At 46.5% G+C, this 12,236-nt stretch overlaps 1 protein-coding gene across 1 annotated transcript in view; it reads left to right on the top strand.

Moving 5' to 3' along the window:
* Window positions 1-6,177: 6,177 nt before the first annotated feature.
* Window positions 6,178-12,236, top strand: part of ABCB10 (ATP binding cassette subfamily B member 10) — a 31,374-nt gene continuing 25,315 nt past the window's right edge. The window contains exon 1 of the mRNA XM_075178775.1: window positions 6,178-6,869. Coding sequence (XP_075034876.1) covers window positions 6,491-6,869 — 379 coding nt within the window. The 5' untranslated portion in view covers window positions 6,178-6,490. The remainder of the gene's footprint in view (window positions 6,870-12,236) is intronic.

Raw genomic sequence — 12,236 nt, 5'->3', positions numbered from 1 at the left:
ACTTCTAGACAAATGTTCAAAATATAAGGTGGTCCAAAGGAGTAACATATACATGCATCACAACACACTTGAGCCAATGAACGATGAGGCCAATAGGTATTTAATACTGAGTAATTGCTTGCACATTCACCCTTGAGAAAGTCCAAACCCCATACTGAGATGAAACGCAGTGGGGCACTATCAGTTTGACTGTTCTAATCACCTGTACACGGGAAATAACGTGTGTTCCAGAATGGAATGCACGCAGACACTCTCTATCCCGACAAGTCTTTGGTGCCGCAAACAAGACCGTGAATTAGCAGACATCCCAATCATTATCTCTCTAGGATAAGCCACCAACTATCAGTATCTTAGCTTTGAGTACAGCCCTCATTTGATATTTGCAGGTCACTGTCATGAACGCCCAGCCTGTCCCCAATACAGCAATCTGAACAGCTGGCCATGATTGGCGTCACCTTAGTCGCTTAGCAACGAAAACACCTTTTCTGCCACCACAAAGGATTTACTATGATGTTTCACGTCCACCGAAACCACTTAATAATGTTTCACATACACATGTTGCATGAGCCTCCCGGGGCTTCGTAAGTTCACAACGAATCACCGAGAACACGCTAGATTAAATTTATTTAATCTGAAAAATGTTTCCAAGGCTATTTACAAAAATTAATTAAAGACATACAATATGTTACACAAATAAGATTAAGTTAAGGTCTGTTATGTGAGGCAACACAATTGCGAAAATGGGACATTTCAATCTTGATAGTCCCTCATGAAAATGTACATGTTATTGTCTAAGGCAGAAGATTTTAAACCTTTTTTCCACATAGCTTTCACCCTTCACCTGTGGAGTTTTAGCTGTCAATAAGGACAGATTGATGTTCCAAGTGTCACAGGGCTTTGGAACTGAGCTAGGGTTGTCCTGAGATCGGGCATATTCACAGGACCTTGAGTTCTCACCACTGCTCGTTCTGCTTAAGTGGTCTACAACTTTGGGGCTTCAAATGCCTCCAAGATCCTTATTTATCCAGGGTCTGGCTAATTTCAACAGATAACTGACACATGCATAAATTCAAACTCATGTCATCTAACAAAGCACACGTTGAGATTACATTACAAGGTTACATAAAATATTCACATAGTCATACATGAATTCAACAGAAAATAACAATCAGTCATTGGATATACTACATAATCATTACAGTCAGGGTCTGTCTTAATTGTTTATGTCACCAATATGCGCTTGAGACCAATTCTGGCCTATTATATTTTTGTTTAAAAGTTTTTATATGATTGTATGATGTATACAACCGATGGTTGAATAGATTTTATCTCTAATCTTATTAAAATAAATCAATTAAATGTTAGATTGCATAAATAGGTTTATATTCAACATGCTAATTCCAGTTGTAGTGTCAGTTAGAGGACTATACATTGGTTCACTATATTTACTGATCAAGGTGCCATTTATTACCATAACTATTACATAATTTGCTCAACATCCAACTTTAGAAGATTTACGAGCATTAACCATCATAAGGACATGAATATAAAGAAGCCTTCAACTAAGACATTCTTTACAAGTTATTTTAAGTTGTGATCATCACTAGTGACATGTCTACAGGCCTCCCCTTAAAGATCAACCATCCCTCTGAAGAATGGGAGGTACACTTTGACATCTTTCATTTTTGAGCTGGTTTAGATGATTGATTTACTTTGGACAATTACCTTATTGTTGGACAATCATATTCCTACATGTGTTGGAACAATATCATTAATGGTTACAATATATCAACCTGTCATCGGTTTTATCAATAAGCTCTAATGTGCTGATTGGAAATAATATATTGCATACATTCTTTGTCCCTTTTTCAGTTTGTTTTTTTCTGGTATATTAAGATTTAGAAGAGTGACATTTTTTGGTCTGATATAGTTTAATACAAGCACAGTTCAATTGAAAAATATATATAATTTCCAAAAATGTATCAGAGAGGAAAGGAGAGATACAGATGTTATATTTTCGTATCTATACCATGAACAAAGGTGATGTAGTATTCTTACAATATTTGACTGATAAGAAGAGAGGTAATGACAGGTAATCAGTTCTGGTAAACATCTAGCAGGGCTCCTGGAATTGGGTTGGTAGAATGTGAGGTGAGTTGGTAATACAATGTAGGTAGTAATAGTACCATTATCAGAGATGGACAAGGATGCTGCTAATAAAAAATAAGCTGAATAACTTTGCAACATTTGGCTAACAAAACAAAACCCCATCACTACAGTGCCACAAGAATCGCCCACATTAAGGGTTATATTAATTGTAATGCTAGCTATGTTATTTAGTTCGTTAGCTGTAGTTGTGGATTACAATATGAGGGAAGGACCATCAGATCCCTATACAGAAGCATAGCAATACAGAACATCCTTTAGATGGCAGCGGAGGGGAGATTGAGTGGACCAATCATCAGCCACAATCTCTTGATTTGTTCTTCCGCTCACCAGCATTGCTCTCCTGGTTTTCGGCTGGGCTGTGAGAACAGCCCGTGCTTTCACACCCCAGGAAAATGTCTGCACGGAGCAGCTTGTGGACCACCGGCTGGGGAGGGAGGGCGGGGGGGGGGGGGGGGGGGTTGAGTCACTCTAGAAAATATTTTCCTGGGTGGAAAGATTAGGTCATTTACGAATGAATGTGCCATCCCATCAAAGCAAATAGCAGGTATATTCAAGCAAATGCAGTGCCACCGAGGGGGGGCAGCTACAATGTGACCAAGTTCTTTTCTAAACCGCCTTATATCCTGTAGTATATATCACACAGCCCCCTCCTCTCCTGCAGTATATAGCACACAGCCCCCTCCTCTCCTGCAGTATATAGCACACAGCCCCTTCCTTTCCTGCAGTATATAGCACACAGCCCCCTCCTCTCATGTAGTATATAGCACACAGCCCCCTCCTCTCATGTAGTATATAGCATACAGCCCCCTCCTTTCCCGTAGTATATAGCACACAGCCCCCTCCTCTCCTGCAGTATATATCACACAGCCCCCTCCTCTCCTGCAGTATATAGCACACAGCCCCCTCCTTTCCTGCAGTATATAGCACACAACCCCCTCCTCTCCTGCAGTATATAGCACACAGCCCCCTCCTCTCCTGCTGTATATAGCACACAGCCCCCTCCTCTCCTGCTGTATATAGCACACAGCCCCCTCCTCTCCTGCAGTATATAGCACACAGCCCCTTCCTCTCCTGCAGTATAAAGCACACAGCCCCCTCCTCTCCTGCAGTATATAGCACACGGCCCCTTCCTCTCCTGCAGTATGTAGCACACAGCCCCCTCCTCTCCTGCAGTATATAGCACACAGCCCCCTCCTCTCCTGCTGTATATAGCACACAGCCCCCTCCTCTCCTGCTGTATATAGCACACAGCCCCCTCCTCTCCTGCAGTATATAGCACACAGCCCCTTCCTCTCCTGCAGTATAAAGCACACAGCCCCCTCCTCTCCTGCAGTATATAGCACACAGCCCCCTCCTCTCCTGCAGTATAAAGCACACAGCCCCCTCCTCTCCTGCAGTATATAGCACACGGCCCCCTCCTCTCCTGCAGTATATAGCACACAGCCCCCTCCTCTCCTGCAGTATATAGCACACAGCCCCCTCCTCTCCTGCAGTATGTAGCACACGGCCCCCTCCTCTCCTGCAGTATGTAGCACACAGCCCCCTCCTCTCCTGCAGTATGTAGCACACGGCCCCCTCCTCTCCTGCAGTATGTAGCACACAGCCCCCTCCTCTCCTGCAGTATATAGCACATGCCCCCTCTTCTCCTGCAGTTTATAGCACACAGCCCCCTACTCTCCTGCAGTATATAGCACACAGCCCCCTCCTCTCCTGCAGTATGTAGCACACGGCCCCCTCCTCTCCTGCAGTATGTAGCACACAGCCCCCTCCTCTCCTGCAGTATATAGCACACGGCCCCCTCCTCTCCTGCAGTATATAGCACACAGCCCCCTCCTCTCCTGCAGTATGTAGCACACGGCCCCCTCCTCTCCTGCAGTATGTAGCACACGGCCCCCTACTCTTATGCAGTATATAACACGCAGTCCCCTCCTCTCCTGCAGTATAAAGCACACAGCCCCCTCCTCTCCTGCAGTATATAGCACACGGCCCCCTCCTCTCCTGCAGTATATAGCACACAGCCCCCTCCTCTCCTGCAGTATATAGCACACAGCCCCCTCCTCTCCTGCAGTATGTAGCACACGGCCCCCTCCTCTCCTGCAGTATGTAGCACACAGCCCCCTCCTCTCCTGCAGTATATAGCACATGCCCCCTCTTCTCCTGCAGTTTATAGCACACAGCCCCCTACTCTCCTGCAGTATATAGCACACAGCCCCCTCCTCTCCTGCAGTATGTAGCACACAGCCCCCTCCTCTCCTGCAGTATATAGCACACGGCCCCCTCCTCTCCTGCAGTATATAGCACACGGACCCCTCCTCTCCTGCAGTATGTAGCACACGGCCCCCTACTCTTATGCAGTATATAACACGCAGTCCCCTCCTCTCCTGCAGTATAAAGCACACAGCCCCCTCCTCTCCTGCAGTATATAGCACACGGCCCCCTCCTCTCCTGCAGTATATAGCACACGGCCCCCTCCTCTCCTGCAGTATATAGCACACAGCCCCCTCCTCTCCTGCAGTATGTAGCACACGGCCCCCTCCTCTCCTGCAGTATGTAGCACACAGCCCCCTCCTCTCCTGCAGTATATAGCACATGCCCCCTCTTCTCCTGCAGTTTATAGCACACAGCCCCCTACTCTCCTGCAGTATATAGCACACAGCCCCCTCCTCTCCTGCAGTATGTAGCACACGGCCCCCTCCTCTCCTGCAGTATGTAGCACACAGCCCCCTCCTCTCCTGCAGTATATAGCACACGGCCCCCTCCTCTCCTGCAGTATATAGCACACAGCCCCCTCCTCTCCTGCAGTATGTAGCACACGGCCCCCTCCTCTCCTGCAGTATGTAGCACACGGCCCCCTACTCTTATGCAGTATATAACACGCAGTCCCCTCCTCTCCTACAGTATATAGCACACAGCCCCCTCCTCTCCTGCAGTATATAGCACACGGCCCCCTCCTCTCCTGCAGTATATAGCACACGGCCCCCTCCTCTCCTGCAGTATATAGCACACGGCCCCCTCCTCTCCTGCAGTATATAGCACACGGCCCCCTACTCTCCTGCAGTATATAGCACACGGCCCCCTCCTCTCCTGCAGTATATAGCACACAGCCCCCTCCTCTCCTGCAGTATATAGCACACAGCCCCCTACTCTTCTGCAGTATATAACACGCAGTCCCCTCCTCTCCTGCAGTATATAGCACACAGCCCCCTCCTCTCCTGCAGTATATAGCACATGCCCCCTCCTCTCCTGCAGTATATAGCACACGGCCCCCTCCTCTCCTGCAGTATATAGCACACGGCCCCCTCCTCTCCTGCAGTATATAGCACACAGCCCCCTCCTCTCCTGCAGTATATAGCACATGCCCCCTCCTCTCCTGCAGTATATAGCACACGGCCCCCTCCTCTCCTGCAGTATATAGCACACGGCCCCCTCCTCTCCTGCAGTATATAGCACACAGCCCCCTCCTCTCCTGCAGTATATAGCACACAACCCCCTCCTCTCCTGCAGTATATAGCACACAACCCCCTCCTCTCATGTAGTATATGACACATTCATAAAATCCTACATCACTTCCTTGTGATGGCCTGTGAAATAAGTCACATGACATAGAGAAGTCACATGGTACAGTGATGTCATCACAATTCCTTGCTCTGAAGCTAAGACCTGCACTGATACAATGTATCTGTATTGTACATATCTGTTTATAAATAAAAATACGGATGTTATAAATCAGATCCTGGATGAAATCTTTCAAAATAAAATATCACAACAATAATACTCAGATCTCCAAACATTATGTTTTCAGTGTACTTTATTGTAATGCACTTTATACATTTTACTATGTCCTAATAATATATTGCAGTGCTATATAATGACATTGTGACTGAATCTTTGAGCATTTTATAAAACAGAGTTATGTGCTTCAGTATAATGTCATTACTGTAACAGAAGGTGACACAGATCCCTGTGCTGGGGAGGAAGAGGTTAATGCTGCCCTGTCTGGAGCAGGAGGAAGGGGCGTGTGCAGTGTGTGTAATACAGACAGGGGGCAGTTAGGGGAAGTAGTGGCAGCTGCCATCCAGAGGACACAGATAACCTGACGGACCTGAGACCAGGCTCTGGTGACAGACATCATGACATAGCAGATCATGAGAGACCCACACCCAGAGGGGAGGAGGAGTGCAGCCTTATCACAGCACCACATACGGGAGATCTCTCTGCACAGACACTGCTGGGGGAGACCTATGGAGGTGACCCCAGTACTGACCTGCTGACCTGGGACACTGAGGTATAGGTCACCCTGTCACTCTGGTCTCCAGCAGTCATGCTGAGCTCCTGCCTCCCACACATGCTGGCAGCCGGCAGGGGCAGATTGTGGCTGCTCTACAGGCAGCCTGTGTACACTGTGAGCTGCTCTTACAGGACTTTACTGCACAACAGGGACCCCCAGAACACCCCCACAAGGCCAGCTGCCCATCATGGGACCTCTGGAGGCTACAGCCTGGGCAGGACATTGGCTGCCCCCTGGCAGTGCCCATCTCTGGCTGCTGCCAGCTACAAGTGTTACAGTAGTACACCCTCCAGCAAGGCGGAGAAGAGCCTGGACCCAGGAAAGGAGACCAGTGGCAGTAAGCAGGGTCTGGCCTCCCAGGACCTGAAGAGGCTGCTGTCCCTGGCTCATCCAGAGAGGTGGAGGTTGGCAGGTACCCCATACCATATATCCTGATTATTGTGTGTTACTGAGACATGACATAACCTGTCTGTAATCAGCCATTGTGAAATGTGGTTCACTATTATAAATAACTCAGAGTAAATAATGGCCTTCTGCTTATGTACATATAGCTGTCATGGAGATAATATAACATGCTTTATTTCCTGGGAAATAGTCCATGTAATTCATAGCTGCTGCCTGTTGCTGATTCCCAGAGACATGACAGCATTTCAAGATGTCCCCTGACAATGTTGTTGTTTGTTTTTGCTTTTTCATTTATTGATTTTCCTTTTTCTCTTGTCAGTATGCTACTTATCCGTATCTGTTCCCATTCTGTATGTATTACTGCACAGTCCCACTTCTCCTGTCAGTATGCTAATTATTAGTATCTGTTCCCATTCTGTATGTATTACTGCACAGTACCACTTCTCTTGTCAGTATGCTAATTATTAGTATCTGTTCCCATTCTGTATGTATTACTGCACAGTACCACTTCTCTTGTCAGTATGCTAATTATTAGTATCTGTTCCCATTCTGTATGTATTAATGCACAGTACCACTTCTCTTGTCAGTATGCTAATTATTAGTATCTGTTCCCATTCTGTATGTATTACTGCACAGTCCCACTTCTCCTGTCAGTATGCTAATTATTAGTATCTGTTCCCATTCTGTATGTATTACTGCACAGTCCCACTTCTCCTGTCATTATGCTACTTATCAGTATCTGTTCCCATTCTGTATGTATTACTGCACAGCCCCACTTCTGTCATTATGCTACTTATCAGTATCTGTTCCCATTCTGTATGTATTACTGCACAGTACCACTTCTCTTGTCAGTATGCTAATTATTAGTATCTGTTCCCATTCTGTATGTATTACTGCACAGTACCACTTCTCTTGTCAGTATGCTAATTATTAGTATCTGTTCCCATTCTGTATGTATTAATGCACAGTACCACTTTTCCTGTCAGTATGCTAATTATTAGTATCTGTTCCCATTCTGTATGTATGGTTGTATAGTATCACTTCTTTTTCAGTGTGCTATGTGTATGTGTCAGTATATGTTTTATAATATGTGTAACTGAACAGTGCAACTTCTCTTGCCCAGTATGCTAGTTGTAATTTACAATACCTATTCCCATTATGTATGTATTACTACACCATACCATTTCTGCTGTTCAGTATGCTAAATGTAACCGTCAGGATATGTTCCCATTCTGTATGCACAGTATAACTTCTCTTGTCAGTATGAAAGCTATCTGATCCCATTCTGTATGAGTCAGTTTTTGTTTTTATTATATACGTAAAACTACACAGTACCACTTCTCTTGCACTGTATGCTAGTTATAAATGTAAGTATCTGTTCATATCCTGTATGAGTAACTGCACAGTGCCATCTCTTGTTCAGTATGTTCATTCTATTTGTACTAATTATATATGTATACAAGCACAGTACCACTTCTATTGCTCTGTATGCTATTGCTAACTTCTTAGGTCCAGTATGCTATTAGTATGTCTCAGTATATGTTCTTTTTCTATATGTATAAACGCACAGTACAACCTATCTTGCTCTACATGTATCTGGACAGTGCCACTTCTCTTGCGCTGTATGCCAGTTGTAGATCTCGGTATCTCGGAAATCATGTTAAGAACCTCCTATTCAATATTGTACATTTATCCTATAGAGAGTAAATCTATGGGTTCTGCTGTCTGATTATTTCCCCAGCTCCCGGGAACCACAGAACCAGACAAAGGGGTGTGGTGCGGGCAGTGCTGTGGGTGGGTGGGAGGTACCACAGAGCGCAACACACACTGTGATCATACAATGATATGTGTAACCGCGGCACTAATACGCTCTATCTGCCATGATTCCCTACAGTTCTCCTATTAAACCAGGTGTAAAGCAAAGTATGCTAAGTCCTATTCCCAATAGTTCACACAACAGCCACAGTGACCCCCCGATTCCTGGATGTATCTTGTTCTAAGGGATCACAGTGGACACCGGGCACAAACGGATGATATGGTCCATGACCGAATAAAGCAGTCATGTTACACACTAGTGGCTCAGTCCTGTCACATACACTGTCTGTCCCCGGGGGGGATTCTGTCCCATGTGCGCTGTCCCTCTCCGTTTGTACATACAGGGCCTGATTCATGTCCAAACGCAACTGGCATGTAAGTTGCGTGTTTAAGAAGAGTGGAACTTGTGCGTAGTTCTGACCATATTCAAATACAAGTGGATCTCATGATACATTTCCAGTTGATTCTGGGTGTCAGTACGCTCTGCCTACACAGTACCTGTTGTGTGTAGACACACGGAACAGACTGCAGTATACTTATGTGTAAGTACAATAACAGGTCACATCAGAACACATAAAACTTTTATTATATCAGAAAGTAAAACAACTGCTAACAGTATAATCATTTATATAAACATTTATTTTCAAAAATAAAACTTTTGTATATATTTTGTTTTATACCTTAGTTACATAAATAAAGACTATTTCAATCCGTACTTTACATACAATACATTTTTCTAGTATATTTTAATTGCATACACTTGTTCTGTGATGGGTAGTGGCACCATACGTGTAATTATTAATACAAAGACTACGCCGTGTCAGTAATCGCTATCAGTCGGCACTGACACCCGCACTGTAGTGGGTGCAAAGGATACGGGTGAAAACAAGCGCACTTACAACAAACGCAGAACTTGAATCGGCTTCATCTGCCCTCACTGTACAGTGTTCTCCCCAGCACCTATTTCCTGGGGGCTCCACCTGGCTATTTTTAGTTACCACCCGGCTCTTGATGCCCAACAGATTACTATATAATAGAATAAACCATTGTTTCTCCTATTAGAACAGGCACTATGTGAGCACTACAGCCAGCAGTGTGTGTTAGACCACTGACCACCAGTCTAACCAGCCCTGGCCGGCTACTTATTAATGCCCCTTGCCTGGCAAAATTTTCTGGGGAGAACACTGCTGTACATGGCTTACGTTATGCTTAGGCAGAGCCGGATTAACAATAGGGCTAAAGGGGCTACAGCCCAGGGGCCTCGGGCAGCTCGGGGGCCACCGACATTTATCGGGTCTCTGACTGTCACCTGCTCAAGGAAAATGATAGGCAGCTAACAGCAAATGTTATGCTGTTAACTGCCTGCTGTCACTATAGGACTTATCACGTAATTGCTACAGGGGAGTGGAACAACGGAAGGAGGTAAGTTCACAGGAGGGGCTCATGGGGGAGCCCTCACAGTATCCTTAGCCCGGGGGCCTCCCTTCCCTTAATCCGGCCCTGTGCTTAGGACTTGTGAGGCCAAACGGGACGGACTAAGTGTCAGGTTTGTGCGATCACGAATTGCCTGCAATTGTGCTCAGTGGCGTAATATCCATTTCTAGGCCTGCCCGGTGCGGAGTCATGGGAGATAAGCTACACAAACGAACTTACGTCCAAGCATGAATCAGCCCACAGTGTCTGTAGCTGGGGGGATTCTGTCCCATGTGAGCTATGTGTGTCTCTCTGTATGTACATAATGTCTTGTGTTTAATATAAGCGTATGATATGTTTGTGCTGGAGTCACACAGGTGATCCTGTCTCTGGGCTTCTCCAGTGGGACCCAGGGTGATTCAACAAGGGACCAGTGAAAGGAAACTGATTAAAGATAAGCAGCTGCTCTTTCTGTCATTACCCCCGTCCCTCGGAGAGTATCTGGCCCATTACACCCGTCCCTCGGAGAGTATCTGGCCCATTACATAGATGATTGTTGTCACATGTATGTACAGCAGGCTGAGTGTCAGGCGTTCCTGCGGTGTCAGAGGTGTCATGTGCTGAATGTTATAACCCTAGATTCGGTTCATGTGTAAATTCCCATATTACTGCCATATTATCATCCCTGTTTCCCTGGTACTTTCCAATGTACACGTGAATTTATTAGCGGAGCTGCCAACATGTTTACAACGTGAATGAGTTTCATTATCATTTAAATACTCAACTTACATAAATATTAAACCACTCAAAACTGAATCTTCATCAGGATAACCCTAAGTAAAAACGTAAAACCTCCATCCTGAAATGTTACTCATCTGGGGTCCAGCATTCAGGTTTTGCAGTGCCCCCCTCCATCTCCTGGGCACCCATCATGTCCCTCTTGCTCCTGTGTCCCCTGGCACAGCTCCACCCTGCCTGTCTGAGGAGAGATGGGGTCAGCTGGAGAGTCCCGTGATGTCTGCTGCACCATTCTCGTTCCTTCTTTTTTTTTTAGACAGGTCATTGACAGGACACTGCCAAAGGGAATGAGCTGAGCAGTGGGGGGCACCCACCTGTTAGCCTGAGCACCGATAAGGGTCCTTTTGGTAGCGGATATATCGCCCACAATTAAGTTTTGAATTCATACTTTAAGTTTTCATTTCTGGGCATGGACAATGCGGAGTCATGTGAGATAAGCTACACAAACGGACGGATGTCCGAACATGAATCGGGCCCACAGTGTCTGTAGCTGGGGGGGATTCTGTCCCATGTGCGCTATGTGCGTCTCTCTGTATGTACATAATGTCTTGTGTTTAATATAAGCGTCTGTACTTCTAGTTCCCGGAACGCAGTGTCTGATATGTTTGTGCTGGAGTCACACAGGTGATCCTGTCCCTGGGCTTCTCCAGTGGGACCCAGGATGATTCAACAAGGGACTAGTGAAAGGATACTGATTAAAGATAAGCAGCTGCTCTTTCTGTCATTAACCTCGTCCCTCTGAGAGTATCTGGCCCATTACACCATCCCTCGGAGGGGGACTCTGTCCCGTTACACACGTCCCTCGGAGGGGGACTCTGTCCCGTTACACACGTCCCTCGGAGGGGGACTCTGTCCCGTTACACACGTCCCTCGGAGGGGGACTCTGTCCCGTTACACACGTCCCTCGGAGGGGGACTCTGTCTCGTTACACCCGTCTCTCGGAGGGACTCTGGCCTATTACACCCTTCCCTCGGAGGGGGACTCTGGCCCATTACACCCTTCCCCCGGAGGGGGTTTCTGGCCCGTTACACCTGTCCTTCGGAGGGGGTTTCTGGCCCATTACACCCGTCCATCGGAGGGATTCTGGGCCTAGTTCATTAAGGCACGCATATTGAGGAAAATATTTCCCTTATGTGGCCAGAGCATCGGCGGCTTTTTCCTCAGGGTTCTCTGGTCTCTCACACACACTGCTCACCCCCCTCCCCCCCCCCCCCCCCTCCCTCCGACATCAAATAAAGTTGGTCAACAAAATTAATTTTCTAGCTTTCATTGTGGTAGCTGCAGTGCCCTGGGACAGGAGACTGCATGTAGTCTGGGTGTGTGTGTGGGGGGGGGGGGGGAGCTTTAT

Source organism: Mixophyes fleayi, chromosome 7, assembly GCF_038048845.1.
Source record: "Mixophyes fleayi isolate aMixFle1 chromosome 7, aMixFle1.hap1, whole genome shotgun sequence".
NCBI classification, from domain to species: domain Eukaryota; kingdom Metazoa; phylum Chordata; class Amphibia; order Anura; family Limnodynastidae; genus Mixophyes; species Mixophyes fleayi.
The sequence above is the reverse complement of the archived record's forward strand: the minus strand, read 5'-3'. Positions and strand labels throughout refer to the sequence as shown.